The 27,707-nt window shown below is 40.0% G+C and overlaps 1 protein-coding gene across 10 annotated transcripts in view; it reads right to left on the bottom strand.

Annotated features, from left to right (window-relative positions):
- MPPED2 (metallophosphoesterase domain containing 2) overlaps nt 1–27,707 on the bottom strand; it is a 195,735-nt gene that overhangs the window by 161,796 nt on the left and 6,232 nt on the right. For 2 of the 10 annotated variants that reach the window (XM_070064518.2, XM_017345687.3), the window contains one exon: nt 15,629–15,651. The exons of the other annotated variants lie outside the window; for them this stretch is intronic. In XM_070064518.2, coding sequence (XP_069920619.1) covers nt 15,629–15,651 — 23 coding nt within the window. The remainder of the gene's footprint in view (nt 1–15,628; nt 15,652–27,707) is intronic. 10 annotated transcript variants of the gene reach the window in all.

The following is a 27,707-nucleotide window of genomic DNA, read 5'->3' as shown; positions in this document are numbered from 1 at the left end:
AAGTCTTCTACGTCACCTCAGTGCTGGCATCAAGTAGGTGTTATTTTATAAAATGTAATGTGTAAATTCAGTTGAACAGGAGTCATCCAAGAAACCAGGATGGCAAGAGACAAGTGAATTTCCCTGATCCACAAAGGAGTTTCCCAAAAGTAGAAGAAACTATTTTTTCTGCAAAAAAAAAAAAAAAACCCTTATTCCCCTCTGATTACAAAATATATACATAAGAAAGTTAGGGATAATTAACTTTAGTAAAATTGAGAGCACACAGATAGATAGCAAAGAAAGATAAAACAGCTATTAGTAATATTTTGGTATCTTCTCACTTTCCACTTTCTGCTTTGGATTAATATAACTGAGATCACTCTGCATTCAAAATGCTATATTCTGTTTTTTAATTATTTTAATTATATATATATATATATATGCTTCACTTATGCCATTATAATGGCTTAAGCATTTTCAATGTCACCATGGACTCTCTATGGAGTTTCACTGGCTGCAGGATATTTCATGAGTTAGTTTTGTCATAATTTCTATAACTGCTTCCCTTTGCGGAACTCCCCATTAAGACTTTTAAGCCGTCAGGCCAGACAAGTTTTTTAGATGCACAGCCCTAACAATGGGGGCTGCCTATGGTCCTGAACTGGGCCATTTGGGGAACTATACAGAACTTCTCACTGTAGATGAGAAACAGCATGGGTCCTACTCTTCAAATGCCAACAGACCATGACTCCGGTGATGTGTGAGCCCCAAATGCCAGCCGTTCTGGTCAACAATTACAACAACTCCTCTAAGATAAATAAAATAATGTTCTCTACAGCCCTGGCCACCCACAGTGAGCGCAGGGAAGAGCAAAAACACCTCCCACCTTTGCAGTCACTGTTCCAATGCAAACCAAGAGTAGAGATATTGAATACGTTCTTTTCTCCTCTTCCCCTACAAAGTTTATTTCCCAAATTCACTGTTCCATCACCACCATTTGCCATCAACTGCACTATAAAACCTACTTTTAAAGTAATGTATCATGTTCATTATATTTTCTTTCAGGAAAAAAAATAGAAAGGGCAAGGGTTAGGTAGGAAAAAATGTAGATGTTGCTTATGGTCACAGAACGTTACCTTAAAGTCAGAAAGGACAATTATCAGGGTTCATTCAGAATCTTCATGCTCATGCAGGACCACCAGGTTAAGATCTAAATTTCAATTTAGGGATTGTGGTGTAGTCTTAAGAAACAAGGTTAAGCAGAGAAGACAGCATTTATGAATTTCTAGGTATCTTGGCCAGAATTTTGAAACTTTATCATCACTTTAAAAAAAAAAATATTGAGAAAGAGAAATTTCAAAGTCAAGATGGCCCAATGGAAAAGAATAAGCTTTGTCACGGAAAAGCTGGCCTGAATTCTGATCCAAGCCTCATGAAAGAGGGCTAAACAGCCAGTTCAAAGGGCTTTTTAAGTATTAAATATTGTGTCTACAACTACAAGCGCCATCTCATTGATGACAGTAGCACAAGTGTGTAATCCAAGAAGAAGGAAGCTTTCGGAGAGTCAGACTGTGCAAACATAAATAATCATAAACATAAGGTCAAGAACCTAGAGATTAAGGAATTAGGACTACTGTTTCTTTCTGTTAACTTTATGAGCAAGTAGGGACCGGAGAGAAAAAGCACCTCCTTCATGGACCCGTTGGTTTGTCTTGAGGCAGCCTGCCCAATTTAGACACCCTCAGGGACTCAGTGAATTTCCTTCAATTGCAGAGTGGGGTTCTCTGCCCCCATGCCAGTGATCTACCACAGCCAAGGCAGCCTTATGTCCACGGCTCAGCTCAGTGCAAGACAAGGCCCCTGACTTCAAGTAGTATTCGGAAAACCCTAACTCAGGCCTCAAGCACCCAGTGAGAAGTCATTTGACATTTCCTTCTGCTTTCTAGAACCTCTATTCTAGAAAACAGGGTCTCTGCCGCCTTCCTGTTACAAATTTTTGATATCATACCAAAATTCCAGAGTCTGCAACCAATGTGTCTTTGCCCTGTTCCTTTAAGCTAAGGATCCTACTACAGGTCTTCAAAAAGTTCATGGAAAATGCCTATTATGAAAAAAAAAACTATGCATGGATTTCAAGCATTTTTGTACTAAAATAAACTTACCTACTGTTTCCACTTTTTAAAGTATTCTCATACTTTAAAGTTTCTGCCTTGATACTCCAGACGACCCATCCAAGGCCTGCCACTTGCTACTCTACTCTCTTTGGGTTAGAAGAACCCCACTGCGGCCTTCACTTAAGCCAAGTAGCATCTGCTGGCCTCCCTGTCCCCAGTTTGATAGAACAGAGATCCGCACAGCCAGGCAAGCTCTTATCCTTTCCAGACTGACAGCTGTCCAAATGCAGAGACAGGTTCCAGGATTCCCCGGCATGGCTGGTCTTAACTACCGTCTCTGCCGTTTCCTGGGTGCCGCTGTGAGGATCAGACGTAACAGGCAGTTAGGTGGGTCCTGCTGGAAACTGAGGGTTGCAAAATGCTTGCTTCCCCCAAAAGTCATCTTTAGTAATTGTTGAAAGTTCCTGCCCTATTCCTTGGGAGCCTCCAATCTTATCATGAGACTAGAAGAGTGGTGACTCCACCCTTCTGAACTCCCAGTTTACTGTAAAACAAGTTACCTATCCCATCCTTCTGATAGCCTTTTTGTTTCATTGTAAGCAAGCCAGATAGGGTAAGATTACAAACCAGGTCTTTTGTGGGTTTGTCCCTGTCTTGTACTGATTGATAGCTTTTTCCCCAAATTGTGCTTAAAAACCCCACTACCCCAGCCCCTTAGGATCTTCCTCTATTGGAAACTCTCCCCCGCCACCCCAAACACTTCAGCAGAAGGTTTCTAACTCAAATAAATTCTGCTTTTCTCTCTCTGCCTTGTCCGCAGGTAATCTCTTAGCTGTTGCTGTTTCACCCATTTTACTACTGTGCACAGAAGCAGAATTCTCAAATTCTCATCTATGTAACTTACCCCACAAGACTAATAGCTTTCCTCAACCAAAAGTTATTTTTTAATGTTAGAATTGTCTTCTTCCCAATAGAAACTATTTCTGTCCAGGGTCTCTGAACTGGTCACTCAAACATAACTCATGCCACTCGAAAGCCAAATTACTCCAAACACCACTGCAACATTACCACTCGCTGGCTTCAGTGAAATCAAGATACATCAATTCACTTATTTTTAACACAAGAAATGTTTTAGGTACCTACTTTAAATCTCAGAGAGAAGACAATCAGACTCAGATATTGATATCAAAGTATGAATCCGCAGCAATGCTGCAAGCAGAAGCTCTCGAGTATAGAATCTCTCAGACCCTTCTTCACATCTATGAGCCAATCAAAGCAACAAATCCTTGACACATCCCCACAGACTCTCAGATTATTCACTCCAGTCAGCACAGGGCCAAGGCTCTACGTCTTTATTTAATACTTCTATTTTTAACATGTCCTTTGAGAATTTTCCTTTCTTCCACAGGTACCCAAGTATAACTTGAGGTTGAGAAAAGCTTTTCTGTGTTAAATTTTTCCACTTAGTTTTGGGTATTTAGCTGGATAAGTTAATAGTCGTGAGTGTTCCCTCTGGTCCAAGAGTGTGGTGTCTCCATGGAAATACCTCCTGCATTATCATCCAATCCCTGCAGCCTTTGAGTGGAAAGAGCAGGAACTAACCCAAGGAATTCTAGGTAACTTCAGCTGAAATGCTTAGAATTCTTGAAATGCACAGATCCTTGGAGACTATTTGCTCTAACCAGCAGTAGGCTCATTTTATAGATGAGGGAACTGAGGCCTACACCCCTGGATTCTCCATCCAATATGCTTTACCCAATGCTGTTCCCCAGCCTCCTAATAACTAATTCCACAATATCTCTGTTGCTGTCTGTGTAAAGAAGTCATCCTAGACCCTGTCTAGCCCACCTGGGGCCTCATTCATAGCCTCTACTCTAACTTCAATGGCTCTACTCTGACCTGTGCATATTGATGGTCCTCTCCCCCACTTAAGGTTGTATAATTGTTCAGATTTTCTCCACACATCCCTCTACCTGCAAAAGATGAGTGGCCTTTTGCACAGTCTTGGTTGGGATCATCTTTAAATCATGTCCATCAAACAATCTTCACAAGGATCCAGAGACACCCCCCCACCCCAAATTTCTCTCCTCTATAAAATCATCTCATTACTTGGTTACTGCCACTCTTAGGCTCATTGGTTGTTATTCTCACCCTTTTATACTACCATGTCTGTTTAAGTGTTTATAGGAGGTGATAATAGAACAAACCAAGGCCTTCACCAACCAGGCGAGGTCAACCAAATGCTGCTACAGGGATATACTCAGTTCCCACCCAGGAGACAGAGGCTTGAGACATCGCCCCATGACAGTAGAGAGTACCTGCTTACCCCATGTCAGCAGGAAGTAACTCTAAAGACAGATCATCATCCCTCTACCCCTCCTGGACTTTTGGGACTAATGTAATCCCACACAACTCTTGCTTTATAAAAAAAAAAGAAAAAGGGGGGGGGGGGAATGTTAGTAAAATGGCACAGTCTTATCTATGACGCGATCTACATCTCGGACAACATCCTAGGCTCTAGCGCCCCCCCTCCCGCCATTACTGGAAGGCAGGTGACCCCATGGCCCAACCACCGGTGTCAGCTCCACCCCCATCCTAATGGGATTCACTGCTCCTACTTCCCTGCCCGTCCCTTAGCAAAGTTTTAAGAGGACCTGTTCCTGAACACGTGGCTCTCTGGATCTCTTTCTCTGTCTCTTGATCTCTCTCTCTCCCTCGTTCTCTCTCTTGCACTCTCTCTCTCTTATGCTCTCTTTCCTTCTTCACTCTTTCCCTCCAGTCTGTCAGGTTTCCCCCACCAATAAACTCTTTCCCTTAAACAAAAAAAAAAAAAAAGAAGAAGAAGAAGAAGAAGAAGAAGTCGTCCTAGGCCATGCTGCGCTACAGAGTCCCAATCAGTGGAAACTATTCCAAAAATATGTTTGTGGTTCTGGGTTGTATTTGCCTCGTTTCTTCATGACTTCAGCTCCACATGATTTTATCATGAGCACTGTTTTGGAAAATAAAAGTGCCAGAATCCAAGCTTTTATATCCATGGATCCATCACTGCCTCCTTGACAACTAGCTAGACCCATAGATTCATGCGAACTTTGGTGTCAGTGATAAGCTGTGAAACCCATGTCACCCCTGGTGGTCTCTGAAGCTTTTTTTTTTTTTTAATTTATTTATTTTTATTATTATTATTATTTTTTTTTGGCAGGCAGAGTGGACAGTGAGAGAGAGAGACAGAGAGAAAGGTCTTCCTTTGCCGTTGGTTCACCCTCCAATGGCCGCCACAGCCGGCGCACCGCAGGGTGCAGGGCCCAAGCACTTGGGCCATCCTCCACTGCACTCCCGGGCCACAGCAGAGAGCTGGCTTGGAAGAGGGGCAACCGGGACAGAATCCGGTGCCCCGACCGAGACTAGAACCCGGTGTGCCGGCGCCGCAAGGCGGAGGATTAGTCTAGTGAGCCGCGGCACCAGCCTGAAGCTTTGTTTTTTTAATCTGCAAAATATGAATAACCAAGGTGGGCTTTGTGGCACAACAGGTTAGGCTGCAGTTTGAGACATCTGCATCCCATTTTGGAATGACTGGGACTCAATCCCACCTCCTATTACAATCCAGCTTCCTGCTTATGCACACACACCCTGGGAGGCAGCAGATGATGGCTCAAGTCCACATGGTAACTACAGCATGCATGGGAGTCCCAGTTGGAATTCCTGGCCCCTGACTTTGGCCTGGCTCCACACCAACTACTGTAGGCATCTGGGAGGTAAATAAACAGACTGAAGATATCTCTGTGTGTGCGTGTCTGATTCTGCCTTTCAAATAAAAAAGAAATGGGAATAGCCTACTTCCTAGGGTTACGCTGAGAAATAAAATAATGTATTAAGGCAATTTGCACTTGGTACAATAAATGATACTTGTTATTATATTATTAGCTCTGTGACTTTTTTCCTTGTGCTGAATAACTTGTCTTTTTAAATCTAGCTTCCCTGTTCTACCTTGGGCTGCATACCCTACAGTCCAGAAGGCAGAAGATGTTCTGAAAGAAAGAGAAGTGTTTTCCCAAAAGCAGTGTTTAACCAAGGTACAACAATAAGAAAAGGGTAAAACCTAGAGGTACCAATTAAAACTTTTTCTTGGAGGCAATGTATAGTTTTATACAATACAAAATATATTAATTCAAATATACTTTTGGAAATTCACCAATATTATCACTGATTATAGCTCAAAAGCAGCTATTAGCTCAAGACAAATGACCAGCTTTCAAAATTGTAAAATGAACAGAGATACAGAGAATGGACATTCGGCCTTACAAGCAATGTGGCTGGGATGCTCACATCTTATCTTGAAATGCCTGGATTCAAGTCTCAGCTCCACTTCCAATTCCAGCTTCCTAAAATGCACACCCCGGGAGGCAGCAAGTGATGGCTCAAATGGTTGGGTCTCTGCCACCCCGTGAGAGATCTGGATCAGGTTTCTGGCTTCTCGCTTTGGCCTGGCCCAGACCCAACTATTTTAGGCATTTGGCAGTGAACCCACAGATGAGAGCTCTATTTCTCAAATAAGTAAAATAATAAATAAACAAAGCTATAATTCATGTTCTTTGGAAATGTTCATCATTGCCAAATAATCTATTACAACTGTTATTTTCCTATTTTATTATCTTATGGTTAGTTTTCCTTGTTTTAAGAGACGCTGTTTGGTAAGTAAACAGTAAACAGTTCTAATCAGCCATCATGGTGCTCTTAACAACAGAATGGCAACAGTTTCAGACTCTCTGCTTATAGACCATATTTCCCATGAAAATATGAATCATTTGGATCAACTGTTGAGCTAACCGTCAGCTTTTCAGTAGTCAGTCTACTATTTTGGTGCATAAGTATGAAGTTGCTCTAGTACTATGTATAGGAGAATTCACGGCTGTAACTATGAGGGATCCAGTCACAGAAGACATTTAGCTGATAGCTCTAAAGGCTCTAGAGAACAGACTGAGAAAGTCAACGCAAGAACTCACGAATGAATTTTATTCTCTGAGTATATTGATCTGGAATCCTACTTCCTTGCTAGGAAGATATGCATGAATATGATTTCTGTGGCTGGAAAATGGAGAGCTTTCTCCTATGCCCATGAACTGGCTCCAATGTCAAGCTCCAGAAGAGGTAATTTTTACAACTGTTCTCAGCAACGTTGATACTGAAGAATAGGTAAGAACAACACCCAACAGAACACAGACCTCAACACACCTACACATGTATATACGTATGCAAATTATCATTTAATTTGATACATTTTTTAAAAAGAAAATAAAAAACTGACTCCATAGTTTATAATGACACTTCAAATAAAATCATTTGTTCTTAGGTTCAACTATGGGGGATCATCCTATGTTTTTCTGTTTCCTCCAAAGCTACAGTTAAGCTACTCATAGCTTCTTTGCTCATAGATAATTTGTAAATTCTGTTTTTCCTTTATTTCTGTTTCTTTTCTTTCTCTCTCTCCCTTCTTCCCTCCATCTGTCCTTCCTCTTTATCCTAGCCTTCCTCCCTCTCTCCCTCCCTGCCTTCTTCCCTCCCTCCCTCCCTGCCTTCCTCCCTCTCTTCCTCCTTCTTTTCTCCTAGCTTGGTAACACACCAAAATTTGACAAGAAAAAACTGAAGCCAAAAAATGCTTTATAGTCACAACCAATTCTTTTCAAATAGTTAGCAAACCTGGTGCTCCTCATTTGGACAATTACAGCCAAAAGAAGGATCTAGTTTCAAAGTGCAGCAGCTCATTTGAAGTGGGACAAGCATGGTTAATTTTTTCTGTGAGAAAATGGTGATGAATAGAATAGAAAATAAAGATATCTTTAAAGCTAGACAAAAAAATTGTTTAAACTCAGGAAGGTCATCAATTTAGAAATATTATCCAGATAATTTTTCAAATTGCAGAGAGCAGCTTTCAGGGTATCTTAAGCGACTACCCATGAGAAATACGCCTTGGAGAGCAGTTGAAATGAAAATGACAGTAGCCACACTGGAGGAGCCCGCCGTAGCAGGAGGCCATGGGGTCTCGAGGTGCATAATCACCTTCTTTGTAAACCAATTTTAGAAAGCAACAGTAACAAAGGTGATTATAATTTTTAATAAAAATTGATAATAGATGGCAATAATCTTTAATGTTTCATGACATTATTTTGCAAACTAAAATGATCTTTAAAACTATACCCAATTCTAGTCACACAAGTATTTGGCTTTGTAGAAATTTGCTGCCTTAAACAGTAAACATGAACATTTCTACATTTGTATGGTATGCTTGAACTAAAATTCCACTAATTGAAAAAGAAACTACACTCAATTTCCTTCCTCAAGAAATATTTTTGATGCATTTGAAAAACAATATGAGAACACAAAACTGTAAATCCTTTTCTAAGTCTTATTGAAAAAAATCATAAGCTATTTTAGAAAGCTTTCCTTTTTTGATTTAAAATGCATAACATCTTATACCAGAAAAAAAATCCTACGTTTGTATTTTAATTTACCATTCATTACATTTATTTCTTTCCATTTCCCTCTATTGTTTAGTCCATGTGAAGCATGTTTTAATACTGCCTCCAAATCCACAGATCATCATTTGTTATCAAGTGCCTACACTCTGTTGGTGTACTGCTGTAATAGGCATGCCTTTACTTTTTGAAAACAGTTTTCACATTTAAGCAAAGTGTGTAATTAATGCTATAGTTGCCTGTTGCCTAGTAGGTTTTCGTCAATAATGTAGTTAATAAACAGAGGCTTTGTGGGTAACCACATTATAATAGGTCATCTAAGAACTTATACCATTTTTTATTTCCATCTTAAAAATTCATGAATTAAGAAAACCTCAGTGGAGAGGGCAGGTGATTTGCAAAATAAGACAGTCTCATTTGTCACTGAAATTACTGATTTCTGAAGTTGGCAATTATTATCGTTGTGTTACACTATTTACTTTCAAGGAAATTGGTAGAGGAACCTCAAAACAACTTTGAGTCATCTGCCTTAAGGATCCCTTTCAAAGAGCTAATTAAGATATGTATTTCATAACAGTCACTAAAAAAAGACTTTGTAAATTATGTAAAACATTTTCTGTAGCTAACTGCCTGAAAAGCTTCAGATTGCTTTGTACTTCCAAGCAACACTGAATAGCATTTACTCTTAGTAAGCAGAAGTTGTCACAAGTGACAGAAAGTGATTAGCAATCACTTGCTATAAGACATGAGATAGACTTAAAACTCCCATTTACCCCCTACTGAACCAATATCTGAGCTCATTCTGGAGGACACGAACAAGTATTTCTCTAGCAACTACCGTAAGTAAAAATATGAGCCTAGCTTTGCAGAATGCAACAAATTTGATCACAAAGGAAAATGAAACACGCACCCTAATACTAACTCAAGACACTTTACTTGGAGAAAAACAGCCTGCATCCCATAACATTTTATGATACCAAATGAGATGCAGGCGATGTAATTTCACTTATGTGATTCACTTACAAGCAATGCAAATGCAATCTTGCTGATTACATTTAAAACAAAAGACTGAATCTGCTTATTTATAGAGCAGATCTGTAGTCATGCAAAAATCATGTTACCCCCTACCCGGTGAGGAACAAAAAGAAAACAATCGAGCTAAAGACCTTTTCATCTCCATAGAAAGAAAAATGATGTTACATGAACCTCAGGTTGACCCAGTGTGCTTAATAATGTGGCTTCTCTGTGCCCTCAATAGAAAACAAGGTCAGCTATGGGAGCAATTGTTAGCTAGGGCATTCAACTCACATGCAAACATGCCCAGGGTTTTATTTGTTTTTTAGATGGCCAAAAGTATTCAGTAAGCACTGGCATCTATATTCAGCTTGAGACCTTCCTTTTTTTGTGCATGTGTGTGTATGTGTACACAAATATATTTGTATATAGGAAATACAGATGTTCAGTTTCTACAGAGAAAGACTGCTACAACCAATACATTCATTAGTAGGACTCTTCTCAATGCATATTTTATGAACTTCTCTGCTTAGTAAGTTGAAGTCTTAAGCATTCCAGAGCTACTATTTTTAATCATCACCAAAAACTAGAGCCTTGATTAGATAATTTTCCTATTACAAAGTTCAGTAGTTCAACTGAAAGTGAAATTCAATGGTTTCAACTAAATGTGAAAGCTGCTGCCAGATGCCATCTCTGAACTTCCCAGAAGAGAGCTGGAAGGATTCTCCTCCCTCCCGCGATGCCCAGTGTTTAGAGATCTAACAGGTACTGCTGGCTCACCAGCAGCAATTGAACCAATGCCCAGCTTCCGTCTTTGCACCGATATCCTAGGCATTTGGTGACAGCCTTAGGGACAGATAGATCTGCAGCACCCTAGGCAAAAAGGATCATCACCAAAGTCAGCTTGGGCCCAGCTGCAGTTTTATCTGAAGAAGTTGAATGTGATACCACCCACTTGCCACAGAGCATTTTCCAGGAGAGAAATTGTATGTTGCTGCAAATGCTCCTGGTAGAGTAATTTGTGACCACAGGGTTTCTCAAGCCTATTAAACAAGACACACTTCAATGGCTGACCAAGTGATGCCAGCACCATTTATATATAGCACTAGCACCTTTATTGTGCAATAGCACCATTTTTTTATTAAAAATTATTTAATAGGCATAAAAATTGTGCATATTTATGTGGTTTTATCTCTGGTTTTATTACCTGTGTATATTGTTTCAGATGCAATCTGGGTCAATAAATTTATCCTCTCAAGCATTTAACATTTCTTTATAATCAAAGCATCCAAAATCCTGTATTCCAGGATTTTTTAATAGCGAAATATACAGTGTATTATCTATTGTCACTCTACTGTGCAATTAGAACCTAGAACTTCTTATTCCCTTCTAGCTATAATCTAGTACCCATAAATCAACCTTTCTTTCTTGGTTGGATACATCATTTCCAAATAGTAACCTCTGCAAAATTCTGAAAAATGTAGGTGCTAGGGGCCAGCATTGTAGCATAAGAGGTTAAGCCATTTCTGGGGATGCCTACATCCCATAAGGAGGAACCAGGGATAGAGTCCCACTCTGTCTCTGCTTCCCATCTAACTTTTTACTAATGCACCTGGGAAGCAGTATAGGATAGTTCAAGTTCTTGGATCCCTGCCACCCACATGGGAGCCCAGAACAAAGTTCCTGGGTCCTGAATTTGGTCTGTCTCAAGCATTTGAGGAGTGAACCACTGAACAGAAGATATTCTCCCTCCCTCTCTCTCTCTCTCCTTCTCACTCTTTTCTGTCTTTAAAATAAAAATGAATAAACATTTTTTAAATGCAGGTGCTTTTGAAGTTATCTGTGAGCTTTGATATTCAACCACAGTCAAGTCTCAAAACTATACTCATATTGAACTTTTAAAAATGCAAGAAAATGCACCCAACCATGCATCTTCTTGTTCCAAAAGACCTAAAATCATATAGGTTTGCTCATCGCCACACAGTAGCAAGCAGTGGGCCAGAAGCCATCTAAGTTGTTTGGAATGTAAATCATTATCCAAGCTCACGGCATATGGCCACACAAATCTCAACTCCCACATCCCAGCAAAAATGCAATTGCTGTCCAAGTGCTCACAATCATCGAGTAGGAAATGGCAGTTGTTTGTGGAGCCCAAAGGGCCCGGAGATGCTGACAGACTTGAGAGGAAGCAGGGGACACCGGAATGGTGGGAACAGTAGGAAATATTCTGAAATGAAAGCAAAGTGCGATCCTCCGGGGCAGAAAATAGCTGCTCCTGCTCATTTTAAACTGTTTTCCACTACACTGTGCCTCCCGTGGGGAGCCTACCTGTTTCATATTTGGGGAAAGAATCAAACTTGAAGACCCTTTGACTATCCTGGTGCACACGTACAAGGAAAAACTAGGAAATAACATTGAAAACAATTTGGTAGAATTAGCTCAGATGCTCCACAAAAGCTTAATTTGGACATGTTCTTGAAGAAATTCTCCCATATTCCTCCGACTCAGCATTTGATGTCTGCTCCAAACTGTAAGGTTCTTAAAGGCTGCTATACATCCCATTAAAGGGTCATAAAGAGGCAAACTATACTGAAAACTAGCAGTACTGTGTGGCCTTGATTGTGTCTCTCAGCCTCTTTGCACGTTCATCCACCCAATGTAAAATTCTCTACCTAATGTTTTTCCCACAGCACGCAAGTATAAAAAAATCTTTGCTGTTCTATTAAAAGTATACATAATTACTTTATCAAGTTTTATTTGGTTCAGAAGCAGTTGACTGTGTCCCTTAACAGGCATGATCTGTATAGCATACAGACAAGATGGTTTATGGTTCTTCCTTATTTTGACTGCTGAACCAAAGACGACACTCATTCATTCATTTGTTCATCAATAACAATTTATTTATGTATCACAAAACAACCCCTGCCCTCCATGCCCCTTCTAGTAAGTACTTATGGGTTCACTGATTGTAATGTTTTTAGTAACATCAACCTTCCCCCAAACATTCTAATTTGTTCATTTCCTCTCTATCCTGCAGATGGTTTCTAAGACCATGAACAAAACAACTTTATCATTTATTCAAATATTTTAGAGTGAGCTTCTAATTTCCAAGTAAAGCTATCAGAGGATTATAGAATCCCAAAGGTAGCCTCAATCACTTCATAGAAAAATATGAGAGCTGCCAGCAACCCATCCTCAAGAATTGATGAGTATGTGGCATTTGCTGCAAGCTCTAAGCCGAAACACTGAAGTCAGCAAGGTGCACAAGAGACTAGCGTTCAGGCACGCATGTTACTAGCAGGGATGACTCTCTTAAGAGGACAGAGAGATTTTGAGTCCAAAGAGAATTTACTGGGGGATCAAAATGATAAAAGAAATACACAATGAAGACTGTTTATTGATTTATTGAAGATGCTTTTAATTAGTGAGCACTTGGGCTTTGCAGAAGATTCCAGATCAGCCAGCATCAATCCTATCTTTAATGGAACTTCCAGTCAAGAAAGTGAATGTATTCTATTTGGGGTTCTCTCCCTATACTGACACATGTAAATTTCAAAGCGCAGGTGACTGCTGCTATAAAGTTTGTGGATTTAAATTGTTCAAGTCTATGTATTGCTGCTCTTTTGATCTCTGTCCCAAGTGATTCTCTGTTCTGGGAGTAGGCTCTGAGAAACAACTGGGAAAAGGAGATGTTATAAGACCTTTCTTCTACTCTGACGAGGGGAAAAAAAGATGCTTCCATCTTACTGCTTATTAACCTTCTCCCAAAGTCATCTTTGGCTGGACTGGAAAGTCTTTTACCTTCTTCTTCTTCTATTCCTACTACTACTACTACTAGTGACAACACCACCATGAACAAACACTTCTACAGAATTTCCTATGTCTCCAGGAAATGTAAGTACTGTACATAAATGAACTGATTTAACCTTTGCAATAGCCCTTTGTGGGAGGTGCCAAGTTTCCCCTCAGAGAGGCTAAGTAACTGATCAGAAGTCACACAGACATTAAGCAGCAGACCAAGATGCAACTTTGGCAGTCTGGTTCCAGAATCCATGTGCTTAAACAGCATACTCTAATACTTCCCTACCTCCAATAATGCTTGGGAATATACTCCTAGACGCTTATGCATATAATCCAAAACTATTTATTAAAGCCTTGAAGGTTAAATTCCACTCCATTTTATCAACCTACTGAGCATTCACATTTATTTTTTAAACTCTAAGCAAAAGACTAAAAAGAGGGAGAGAATGATTGAAACAAATACAGCCAACCCTATGTGCCTGAGCTGCCTTCATGGGTCCCTAATCTGGCTCCATATGTGAGCAAACAAGATACATAAATCTGAGTAGATTGGTGGTTCATATAAACAATTCAGAACCTTATCATGCCTCTCTGAACTGACTTCAATTCATCAAAAATGTAGGAGCAGGTTATATATGGCACCCTCCATTAACTGAAACACATCAATAAATTTCCAAAATGTGGAACTCAGCACCAAAAAAAAAAAAAAAAAAAAAGTGGGTGGAGAAATCTCCACATATACCATGGAACTCTGTGCAGCCTGTGTCTCCTCGGTGCAATCTTGAATCATGCATAATGCAACACCGCAACTGCTAACAGCAGGCGCGCACCAGATAATTTACACTTGTTTTTATGGACACGAGGAACTGATCTTTGAAGCTGTCCCTAATGAGATTCCGCTTGGCCCTAACAGCATCCTGAGAGAGTGTTCCGGTTTTCTACTTGGCATCCGGTGCATATTTATAACGCAGAATACAGGCTCATTTAAATTGCGCATGTGGATTTTGGTGTCTTCCCTATTTTAAAGAAAGATTTTCATATACTAAGGAGCACTGGCTTCTCAATTACCAAACCATACTTTACCTAAACAATGTCGCTGCCAATCACTGCAGGTCCTTATCAAAGAGGCAGGTCCATCAAAGTGCTTCTACCTGCAGGGCAAAACACTCCACAGACCCTAACCCTGCATTCAAGTTCAGAGACCCAATTAGGTCATCGGCCAAAGGGCACCTCCAGAAGTCTAATTACATAACACCTTCCTTAGCAGACACAGCCATGGGGAAAGTTAGGGAGAAAACCTCAAGGTAGTCACCTAAATTAAAAACTTCCTGCCCCAAAGTGTTTGCTGTGCACCCTTCTCTTTCTTTCTCTCCTTGTTTAATTTCTGCCGCATGTAGAATGCCTTCTTAAGCCTGGCACTTTATACCAGGGTCTCCCCCTCCCCTACTCCCAGTCAATTCGGTTTTCAAGGAATCTGTAGCTTAGTTACCCATAATCAGAATTCCATTACATACTTTTTTCAAATGTCAGTTGTTCTGCCTTTAAATACATTTCTTGGAAAAGGTTTCAACTACTATAAAACAGCAATGTTGTTATGAAGGTGTTACCTGTTTTAACCCACATCACAGGCTCCTGCTGAAATAGTTACACTATGAGAGCTTTAAGAGTTTACCATTTCTGAAAACACTGAACCTAGGAGCACAGAATCAAGACTGCTTTGCCTTATGCAGAACACAGGATTCTTAGGACAGATGACTTGTTTTCACGGCCTTCATTTCAAGTACCTACCACATAAGAGGGAACTTCAAAAAATTCTTGGGAAATGGAACTCAACTTTATTTTTATGCAAACAGTTTTTTTTAATCCATGCATGGTTTTTTCATAATACATACTTTCCATGAACTTGTTGAAGACCTCTTGTATTAGGGGAAGCTGTCAATCAAACTCCTGGTAAGTGGGCTGAATACACCATAATTGATTTCATACTTTTAACCAATAATTGATGACTCCTAGTATGATCAACGAATAAACATTTTACAAGGACTTAAAACAAAATATTTTCTGATGCTTCTGTTCTTAATTTAGGAGAACAATATAGAAAACCCAAACATTGAGGGTCAAGTTGATAGCGAAACCTTGATTTTTTTTTTCCTATGTTAGAAAAGAGAGCTTACTACAGTCAAAGCAAGAGTCAACTGATGGCAGAAAAGGTTACAGCGTTAGTGTAGGAGCATCAGAAATACTCACTCTGAGCTTCATCCAGCTCCATCCTGAAAAAAATACGGGAGACTTATATAAGTTACCCTTTTTAAAGCCAAAAACACCGTCATGTTTAAAAACATGCTTTCCAAAGAATGGATGATTACAAGGGAATGCAACTTCCTGGAGAAGCACATATAAACCCCCTGAATCATTCTGCAAACTCAACTCTCATTCACTCATTCATTAAATAAGAATTCGTGGGTGTCTAAAATCTGCCTTGCACTGGGATAAGTGTTGTAGATACAGACAACAGCAACAACAACAAACCCTCAACAATAAGATTGCTGTCTTCATAGAGTTTATAGCTTGGAGAAGATAAACCTTTCATTAAAAAAATTAAAATGCGCATGGGTGATAGGTATAGCATTACTTGTAGGTACTCTGAGTAGTGTATAAATGGACACGTAAGCCAGAGAAGGAATAGAGGTTTCCCGAAGAAAGTGACAAAGGTGTAGGGAGAAAACAGGGTTTAGGGAAGATTCTTAAGGTCACGCAGAGCCTCAAAGTGGAAGACAGTGGATCAGCCTACTGTTCTGCACCTCCCGGTACCTCACCACTTTAAAAAAAAAAAGAAAAAAATAAATGCAGGAGGCATGCCTAGAAAGCTGGGCTTACAATGCATCTTTCCCTCAATGTCAGCACTGAATCCAGACCGTTTTGAAGACCTTGAGAAAAAAATTAGTGGACAGATCACCAAAGTTGGCACTAACTGTTGCCAAACGTCTGGCTGGCACCAATGTGCAGACTAAATTGGCCATAAAAACCTGACTGTAGTCCTGCTTCTCTCAATGGAAATCATTTTGAGATCAACAATGAGGCTTATCCAGAGGCCAGTTTTAGGGGGAGACCTTGAATTTTGAGCTTAACTCAATTGCATGGTTTAGGGCAAGAGTTTCAGATTTCAGATGTGCAGTCAAGTAACCGGATCCCATCAGAGTTTTAATGGCTTCTAAAGAATCCAAAGTGTTAAATCCTTTTCCCAGCATCCACCAAAACAATCAGGGGGTACTTTCCTCCAACTCTTGCACTCCTCTCCCACTCTCCTGTTCTCATACTCAAAGTTACCAATTCACTAGTCCATTCAACATTTGTTTCTTAACTCTGAAGTTTGATAATCATCTGTGCTGTGAAACAGGGCTCATGCACTTACCCTCCCCACTTTGAAAAATACTGACAGAGAAGAAATGAAATAACTAAAGCAGAATATTTACAAATGGTGCTTTATTTCCAGAATGACACTATTATCACAACACCTTATAAACCTGGAGAAAGTTTTCACCCCAGCTAAACAACTCCAGGTAAGGCACAGCATGGACAGTGCCACTGTCCTAGGCAGCATAGTGGTTTCTGTTTTTTAAGTCTGTGCCCCTGGCTATTAGGAAGTGAACAGAGACTCAATCCCTTTTTCCTGGTGTGGGAATCCCTTGGGAGGCAGTACAACCCTAAAAACTTCTTGATGAGAAAAAAAGAAGCACACCAAATCTAACTGGTTTGTAGTGCTCAAGTCATTTTGCTTTAAAAAGTTGTGACAAATACAGATGAGGTGAAAAAAATCAGATACGATGATGAAGAATCGTATGTGACCTCCACATCCAGTGTTAATGTGATGGAAGCAATGATGATAAATAATAGTATTATTAATAACAGTAGCAACATGGAGTATTTAGATGCGATGCCAAATGCTTAGGTAAGCACTACACATCATTTAATATAACCCTTACCATAACCTTTCAAAGCATATTAAGATCCCCACTGCAAAGATGAGGCATTTGTAGCAGGGAATTTAAGTAAACACATGTAAGGCAGGGTGGAGAGGACAGACTATATCTGGACATAGTTTTGTATTTGTAATTCTGTCCAGATTTCTGCTTAGCATTAATCATTGCACTCCCAAACTCTCCCCCTCCAAAATATAAGCCTTCATTCTCATTCTCATTCTCTCTCTCTTTCTTTCTCCCTCCCAACCCCACCCTTTAAATCCAGCAGTGGCTCCTGCAGCCCATGGTGCAGCACCTCACAAAACAGCATTCTCTGTTTATAGTGTGACACAACCTTCCCCACAGAGTGTGAGAGCAGGAGTAAAATCCACTAATGGCCAGAAAATTCATTTTCATTCTACACTTGACAAAATAAACACCTCATAAAAGCAGGTAAGCAGAAGCTACTTTTCACCCTGGACTGCTCTGTCTTAATAACCTTTGAAAAGGAAGAGCCGACTAGAGGGAACAGGCCCTTACACACACACACACACACACACACACACACGCCACAATCACGGCATAAAGGGAGTAGGATAAAAGCGAAACTCCTTGTGGAAAGTTAAATTATTTTTTTCCTCCAATGGGGGCACCTCTCATTAATACAGACCATGGCTGAATCTGCAAAGGTCCTTTCAGTGCAAATCCTGGCTGAATTAGCAAGCTCTAACAGAGCCTGTCTGAAAAACCAGGGCACTTGATTTCCCTGAACTGAGTTCCCTAAAGGGCTCATTTTTTCCCCCTCTTTTGTGCACAGAAAATGAAGCTCCACTTACACGTTGGAGGAAATATTTCAAAACATTCCCTTTTTTCTCAAAGTGCAGAATTTATGGTAACAGATAATTAACATCAAATGACAAACAATCTGAGCAGTAAAGGTCCCCGTTTGGTTGCCAAGATGATGGTATCAAATTCCAAGATAAACAGCGGAGCGTGCTGGCTGCCATTAACATTGTGGCGGGGTCGAGATGGAGCGATGCAAGACAGAGGGGCCATCCACCAGCAAGGGGCACGGTGTGGCGCGAACAACCTCCCACAGGGTTATTACTGCCCTTCTGAATCTGCAGGGGCCAGTGGGGAGTGAGGACAGAACAAGGCTCACACCACTGTACTGAACAGAATACCCCAGCCTTTATATTTCACATGGGGAAAGCATTAGACTCTTCTTTGAACAACTTTATGGAAGAATTAGAATTTAATATCCTTTAGGAGTTAACACCTCCTAGTCTGTTCTTCCCAAAGATCTGCCCTTCCCCATTCGTTTGGTTTCAGTGTTACCAGCTGTGCCTATGTATGGGCGTGAAGAACAAAGTGAAAACAAGTTAACCTGTAAAAGTCAGACTTTGAGCACAACATATGGGAAAACTCCTAGATAATAACAGATGGCAAACTTTGGGAAAGTGCAACTTCAGATATTCTGACTTTTCTCCAAAGTCAGTTTTTAGTTCGCTGTTTTTTCAAACAGATCTTTTTAAAAGACTGAACTATGAATTGGATGTCATTAAATAGTAAATAGGTCTAAAAAATTATTCCTTCTCAGTGATCAAAACAAATCAATGTATCAAAAATTGCTATGCTGGTTCTTTGAAATGCTTGGGTTCCTGGGTAAGTTCACTGGGCATTCTTACCCAAGAAAGCCAAATGCATTTATGTCTCACGTCCCTGTTGCCTGATGTTTTAGGGAAACTGACCCTCTCCCAGGACAAAGACAAGCCCAAGGTCAGGACTGACAACTGCTGACATAATTGTGATCTCACAGATTTATACTTGCTGGATACCCCACACACACACACACAACTTCTCTTATTCTCCCCTTCACAAATACCCCCATTTCTCTTCACATGAAAATTACCTCCTCCTTATCTCCTGTGCCCACCCGTGTTAGTCCATTTGGGATGCCTATAAACAACAGAAAGTTACTTCTCACAGTTCTAGAGTCCAGGAGGTTCAAAATGACGGTGCCGGCAGAATCAGTGTCTAATGAAGAACTGCTCCCTGGGTCACAGATGACGCCTCACTTGCCCCTCACACAGCAGAAGGGACAAGAGCTACTGTGGAGGCCTCTCTTCTGTGGGCACTGATCCCACTTACGAGGGCTCCACCGTCCTGACTGAAGCACTTCCCAGAGGCCTCACCTCCTAATATCGCCATCTTGGAGTACTGCAACAGGAATTTTGGTGGGGCACGAATATCAGACTACAGCACCACCGAACCAGGACCAGCACACAATAGTTCTGTAATTTTGAAAAAGAGCATGTATTAAAATCCAATGAATCAGAGCAATGGGTAGGAGTTTTGTAATTAAAGGCATCTAATTCAGTTTGGTAGACTTCTGTGGTTACCTTCACAGTCTTAAGGCAAAGCAAACAAAATGTAGAAAAATTTCCCAAAACTCAGCACTTAACAGAGCTGGTAAAACATCTATAGCACAGCGAAAGGCTGAGTCTTTCAGGAAATTAGGGAAACGTGCAGAGGTTGCTTAACTGGCGAAAGACAGGATTTTGCTCTTAAGTTTAAAGTCTTTGTTCAAAACGCAGTTAAATTAAGGGTATAAAAGAAAAAAAGTTTGAAACTCGCTCTGAGGCTCAAATACCTAAAACAAAATACCACACCAGCAAGTCACTTTTTTCAGTCAACCAGTATAAACGCCAGAATACCCCCGAACAAAGATAGCAAAGGACATTTCCCCAATCTAGAAATTATCCAGTCTTTGATCTGGAAGGTTTCAGGGACTGCTGTACAAGAAATAAATGGGTTTCGGTAGAGTCCACATTACTGTGTGGAGTGTTGCAATCTTTTAAGGAAGTCACTAACAACAGAGAAACTTCAATAATGGCCTAATTCTCACTCTGAATTTCAAGGCTCAGTATAATCAAGTACTAAAATGTATTTGCTTGCTTTATTAACTTACAGTGTGTTTTTTTTCTTCTTTCTTTTAAAAACTAGCTTCAGCAACTTCAACATGTAACACAAAACTGCACAAAGATTTAAGCCAACTCATAAGGCTTATATTCTGGATTACTGGTAAAGAAGAACACACACACACAAAAATTGGAAAAAAAATGCACTTTCTTATTTGAGTGTGTCTTGCCCCTCTACAGGGATAGAGACTGAAGAAAAATTTCTTCAAAACAAAATAGAACAAAAATATGCAGACCCAAATACTGCAAGGGCCAATAAATTTAACAGAGTTTCCTCTTTGCAGAGTTAGTGCTTCCACACAGACAAAGCCTCCAAGTGTACTTGTTACATTCAGAAAATATAAAGGAGACTGACATGGTGGTCTGCAAAAGTGTGGCAGTTTTTTTTCCACACTGATATTGAAATAATAGCCCAAGCAGGCAAGGACTGCTACTGACACACAGTATGCTATGAAAATCTTAAAGGGAAAAAGTCCCAGGAAGCAGAGAGCCAGGAAAATACTGCAAATGAAGAAAAACAAGCTGGTGAATAGACCTTCCAAGGCTCAGTGAGCTTCCTCTCCGTTTTGAAAACAGATCAGAGCTACCTAGAGTGTATCACCCAAGGTATGGCAGATGCAGTGTTATCAGCTTTATTTTGCATCCAAAAAGCTCATCTTTTAGGGCTCTAAAAGCTCAGATTTGAAACTGAATAGTCTCAAATACAGACTACCCACTGCATGATGTCTTGTTTAGTTTACCTTGCCACTCATGTAATTTTATCAAAGCATCTTCATGAAGAAGTTAAAAAAATGTATTTAAAACAGGAAACAGAGTCAACACTAAGAAGTGAACTGATGACTTCACGGTTTCAGGATATGTTTATCCACTGTTTATTCACATTTTCTCTATTATTCTTTATTTATCCCTTTAAATGTAAGCAACTGTTTTAGAATTCAAAATCCAGGTATGACGTAGTAGATAAGAAATGTTTTACTTGTCAAAATTCTTTACTCTCCAAAACAGTCAGTAGCCAAAACAACAAACAAAAAATACTACCCAGTTATGCAACTTACAGCTAGGGCTCTAGGAATAAATCTACGTGAACAACAACAAAAAAATCTAACTTCAGACTGCTTCCTTAATGCTCAAATACAGACAAAGAAATCTCCGGAACAGAAACTCAGCCGTAACACAAAGTCCAACTGTCACGGACCACGAGACGGGTACCCTCAGGGAGAGCATAAGAAAAGAACTTATTTTTAAAAAGAAATGAGAAGAGGAAAAGAAAAACACTCTCTGTTTATATATGAGTGCAAACTAAAAGGGCCATTCAGCATCTCCAAGATGAATTTCAGATTGAAAACATTAAAAAAAAATTATGGCCATGCTAATGTGCAGGCCAGTGATAAATTTGTAATGAGAATAAGAAAGTGGCTTACCAAGACGGGAGTGTGTGTTTAGAATTTCTTTCTAACAGCTAATGCAGCCAGCTCCATAGCAAAGGATAAATTTCCACCTTGTTGGTGAAGTGCCATTTTACTGAGCACCAGACATTTGTTCCTTCATTGATATTACTCTTTCCCTGTGTGATGGGTCATTTCTCTCCCACCACCAACACATCCCTATCATAGCTCACTAATAGACTTTTTCCCTATGGAATATTACTAATGATGTGAGACTTGTGTTCTTCATTTTAAACAAAGGAAAAAGTCAAAACTAGAGAAATCCCAGATTGTCAGAATGGGAAGGGATGATGTTAAGGGTGGTCAGGTTAAACCACTGTTGAAGAACCTGAAATTCTGAAATGCCCACCTAGCCGAAGATTGTAGGGCTAAATAGTGGCCATCACAAAACTCAAATCCAGGTTACTGCAACACTGTCAGGTAACCTTTCACAGCAAGCTATTTACTTACTGATAATGTTTACACTGTTGACTTCCAAAAATTGAATTTGAAGTTTTTTAAAAAAACATTTTTTCCCCTTCAGTTAGATGACTAAGCTGTAGGCAACATCATTGGGATTATTCTTATTTTCCCATACAGGGACAGGCTGAATGCAACAGAGCCATTGAATAGCTTTTGGCCTAGTCTTTAAGTATAACAAAAATTTGAAGAAGGTTCCATCCAAGGAAGTGAGGTCCAAAAAAAGTAGAATATTTGCATCAGAGCAAGCCTTTAATGTAAATCTTGCAGACAGAGTAGGAGGACTTGGAGACAAATTTGTATCATTCTTTTGAATAGCTTTTATCATAAAAGTATTATATAGTTATTGTAAAAATAATCCAAATTATATAAAAATGTATAAAATAAAAAGTTAAAGGTTGTTACCCAACACTCCCTCCTCCAAAGTCATTCCCAAAATTGTTTCCTAAGAAGTAATCACCCATAATATTGGTATTTATTCTTCCAGAGACCTTCACATATTTTTAATCTGTAACACTCTTCTGTAACTTGTTTCTGCACCTAAGGGGTATTTAATCCAGATTTGAAAAAAAAAAAAAAAACTTTTACTACTTCCAATCATGTTCCTGAACTGGGTAAGAATGAACCCTCAGATCAAACAAACAAAACCCTGTAAGAATTTGGCATGGAATGATCAACAAGATAGTCTAAGCTACAGGTCATTTCTGATTAACAATGCCTAAGCCACACTCATGGATATCACATAATGCAACAACATAACAAGAACACAAGTTCAACTTGTCACATTTTATGCAGATTAGAAAGGAAGATATTAACATTTATCTCATGCTCACTAGCTACTAGACAAAACCAAAGCTATTCCCACAATATCTATGCATCAGATGATATCTTTTAGGAATATATGCCACACACATTATCTCATTTAACGTCTACAACCATCACAAAGCATCATTAAGCCCATTTTACAGATCTGAAGACTGAGGGCCAGAATCCTTCCATTATCACCCAGTCAAGCCTGTAATTGGTAAGGATCAGCATTTGTACACAGATCTCTGATTTCAGAGCATATGCTCAGTTACCAAGTCCTCTTTCCCAGCTCAGGCCCTTGGCAGGCAATCCTACTTAGTTTTGGTTAACTGCTGATGCTTCTGCGTTAACCACAGACATTGCGAAAAGCCATCCCATTGATGTGGGTACAGGGACTTAGGTGCAATCCAAGGGAAGAAAGGTCTTTATGATTCCAAAGAGAACAACGAGGCAGCACGTGGCTCACAGGAGTCCTTCCCACACCAGGACTGTGACTTTCCTGGAGTACCTGGAGGTGGGTGAGACACTCCAAAGCTGTTTATGATCTTGACAGGCACTAAATCAGCCTTACAGCTTCCCAACCCTCACAACCAGAAACCCCACCTGGCAAAGTTTCCATGGTACAGTGCTGGTAATGACTCCTTCAGGGAGACAGGACAAAACTTAGCAGTCACTTTCTTATTCACTCATCTATTTATATGTCACAGATTTTCAGAATGAATGAAGACAATGTAGAACTGAAAATACCAGAATCAACAGAAGAATCATTCATGGTAACAGCTAGCATTTCAGTACAGACGAGGCACCCCTAAGAACTTCACATTTAGTAACTTTTATCCTTTTAACCTCCACAACGACCATTTCAGACAGGCACTGCTTTTTTATCATCCACATTTTTACAGATGGAAAAAGAAAACATAGAGGAGACATTTCTCCATGGTCGGTTACATAGCTAGAAAGTGGTGCAATCAGTGGTACAAGCCAACAAGCTGATTCCACTAGTGAGGTTTCCACTAGTGAGGTTACCACTGTGCCACACTGTCAAAGAACACAACCTAAGTAAGATGCCAGGGACACTAATAAGAAAGGCATAGTCAAGGCAAAGAAAGTGGCTAAAACTGAAAACCAAATTTGATTTAAGCTTCCAATAGCCAATCCTTAAATAAAGAGATGAGGAATTAACCTCAGTAAGTTGACCAGCCAATCTGCTTTGCATGGAACAGAGGGTTTTCCCATAAGGTGCAACTTGGGAAAATGGAGAAATCTACATACCTTACTAAGATGGTTTTTGGAGTATTTTATGAGGCCTCAGACCATTAAAACATACACAATCTTTGTGGTGTTTTAAGACCTATACTGGCTCCTTTAACACCTCCTTCCATCATCATTAAAAATACTACGCAATTTTTTCAACATTCTGCTTGGGAAAGATGAAAGGGTTGTGGAAAAATGAAGCCCTGTTAATTGTTAGGATTCAATCATAACATCTATTAGTATGTTCAAGAGTCTCAGTCAAAGGGGGCACAAATTCTAGGTTAAATTTGAGTCTGCCAACCCCAGCTGTGCTTTAATTTTTTTTCCCAAGGTCATATAGGATTGCTTTCTTTTAAAAAAAAATAATAATAATAGTCACCGTGTCACAAGCAGAGTCAAGCGGGCGATTCTTAGAAAGCTGGATGGCAGTCTTGTTAGAACTCACAGATGAAAACAAAACCAGGACCTCTTAAAGTCGGCTGAAATGTCGGCTCTGAAATCAGTAATGAGCTTCAGGAAGATGAGGACTGGGGCTTATTTAGCTTTGTTTTCCCACAGCAACACCTTGCAAATCTGCACTGTTTTCATTGAAATCTTCATCTTGGTAGGTCACAGCTAAAAGATCCCTAGCTATCATTTGGTGCAACTGTTGACAGACGAGTAAACTGAGGCCAGGAGAACTGAAGTAAATCGCCCAGAATCAGCCCAACAGTTGAGTTGAGACCAACCGCATTAAATGGGAAGTGAGCTATTCTTTATTAAGGTGAGAAGACTCTAATTACCAACACCAGGTTGTACCCCAAACAAGCAGTCTTTATAGCGGATGAAATTGTGACTCCAATCCAGGTGGTCTATCGTGTGCATCAGAGACCTCAGGTGTAGGTGAAACAGGGAAGCAAAATAAATGAGCGACCATTCAAGTAGAAAAGAACAAACATCTTTAGGGAGAACAACATTCGGCCATGACACATGGAAAATTTCTGAAAAGCTGAAGAAGTTTCAGACTAAATATTTGTAATTATTTTCCAGACAATTTAAGTTTCTATTTATAGTAAAGGGGATTTTAAGTATAAAGAAACATAACATGATGGAACTGCATTATGATCTCTGAATGAATACTATGGGATCAGTCACTGTGCTAGCTCACAAAACAAGAGCAGAGCCTTTAACAAAGAAAGGTAGAGGCTGAAGAGGGGGTGACCCAGCACCTTGATGATACATCCCTCTGCAGAAACATGCAACAGGTCACCAGGTGACAAAACAAAATAAGTTCCAAGGAAAAATCTGCAAGCATTGATCACAACTTCTCATTTCAATGCACAGTTAAATCCAAAGATCAAGGAATCAGTCAGTCAGTATTTCTGAGCATCTGTCACTTGCTCAGAACACAGTCCCTGCTTTAAGAAATAAACAGTGTAGACATGAGGATAAGGTTATGTAGACAGATCCAACCGATAGATGACAGATAAAGAAAAAAGTCATGGAAGTAGTATGACGTTAATGCACATCAAAGAGAGGTGGCATGTTGGGCAGGCACAATCATTTTAGATAAGCAGAGTGACCCAACCAGGCTTTTAGGCTTTTAATGGGCAGAGCATTGGAAGGGCCCAAGGTGTGCTCAAGCCACAGGGAGCCGACTTGTGTGGCTGGGGCGCGTGGATCAGTCAGGAAGCCTTCATCGACACTAATGTGAAAAGACACGCTAGAGCCACACTGTGGATGAATCCTCTGCTCCCAGGTTACGAATCTGGTAAAAGAGTTACACAGCTGTCTAGGTTGCCACTGCAAACCCCGTTTTCCAAGCCTTTCTTTTTCAAAAAGGTATCATTTCATCCTTCAAATTTTTCATGGCTAGATATAAGCAGGCCAGTTCTAAGGTTACATGATTTTTTTAAAATATCTCCCTGCGTTCCCAGTTTGCCAGTGGAATCTTACGCCAAGAGTAAGCGAGCAGATGTCTGCAAGCCTGAGGACTAAGCTGAGGTTCCCCAACAGTCATTTTCCAAAGAACAAGCAAAACTTAGTTTCTGTTACCTGGCTGAAAAAAAGGATCCACAAAGTTCTAATACATAACGTCACACCAACACAACAGAGCTAAAGGTATCCCAAAATGCTGCTTGCACATATCTCATAACATCTTTGAAGAAAAACAAATACATAGAATGCTCATAGATGCTCATAGTTTAGAAGATCCATTTTAAGACGTATCACCTTAGAAACTTTTCCCTAAAATCGTGACAGGGAGCCTTCACAATCATGAATGTATTCTGATTTTAACAAAGTACAAAATCCTTAGAAACAGTTTAGCGTTCACCATTTGCAAGGGTGTTTCTCCCTCCTTGGTTCTTTTTTGTTGTTTGAGCATGCTGCCTTAACACTGCCACTTTGCAGAATCTTATCCTAGGCTAATTGAAAGGCTCTTCAGACTCCACTGGCGAAGCAGCATCCTAGTATTTATATTAACATCAAGGCAGTCAAGGGAGAGGCCTTTCTGTGTGGCTAGTGTTTCTAAATTCAAGTGAAGCATTTTGTGTGTGTGTGTTTGGGGATGAGGGGCAGGGCGGTCCTGCTATTTCTTTAAATGCCCACATAAAACAATTAATAATAATAATAATAATAATAAAAAGCTTGTGACTTAGTCATGCCCCAAGTTCAATTCTTCCAGGAGTGGTAAAAACAGTCAACAGAGCCCTAACCTCCTTTTCTATGTTGACCACACAATAGTTTTCAAAGAGGTTTAGTCCTACCATGAAAGACTCATGTTAGACATTGGAGGGGTCACACAGCGATGAGCACCCGGCCTTGAATAAACAAGGGAGATGGTGACCTTTTGCCCCTTTCACTGAAAGCCCTGCACATCCTGAAGCAGAGGACCCCCCCCCCAAAAAAAAAAAAAGTTGGTGTGCAACCAGGTGCTGCAAAATCCTTGCCTCTGGATTTCTCCCACACTTTGTTCATTATACAGCTTAAGCCTTGACATGACTTAAGTATATTAGGGAGTGAGAGAAAAGTACAATTTCTGGAACCAACTGTTCCACTGTCCCTTAATCCTTTGTTCCCTATATTGTTTGAGTCCTGTAGCATGCAGCACACGTCTCACTAGCAACAGGCAAGACAATGGATTTAGCAGTAGCTGGACAATTAGTCCCAATTAGGCCTATTTCCCAGCTGAATGTAAAGGGGTAGCCGGGTGAGGTGTGGGGGGAAAACTACAGAAATTTTAAAGAAATGTTTCATCATAAAAACAAGCAACACAATGGAAAGCAAACTGGACTTGTGGTCAGGAAACCATCAAAATGAATCTGCATTAGGCAAATACCTTAACCTCTCTGTTCTCATCTACAAAGTCTGAGCAACCTACCATCACCTTATGGTTGAGAGCAGTCTGAAAATTTGAAATGCTACACACATGTAAGGGACT

This window comes from Oryctolagus cuniculus, chromosome 1, assembly GCF_051225735.1.
Source record: "Oryctolagus cuniculus isolate XC-2025 breed Fujian yellow rabbit chromosome 1, ASM5122573v1, whole genome shotgun sequence".
Taxonomy (NCBI): domain Eukaryota; kingdom Metazoa; phylum Chordata; class Mammalia; order Lagomorpha; family Leporidae; genus Oryctolagus; species Oryctolagus cuniculus.
Note: the sequence above shows the minus strand (reverse complement) of the source record. Positions and strands in the feature narration are given on the sequence as shown.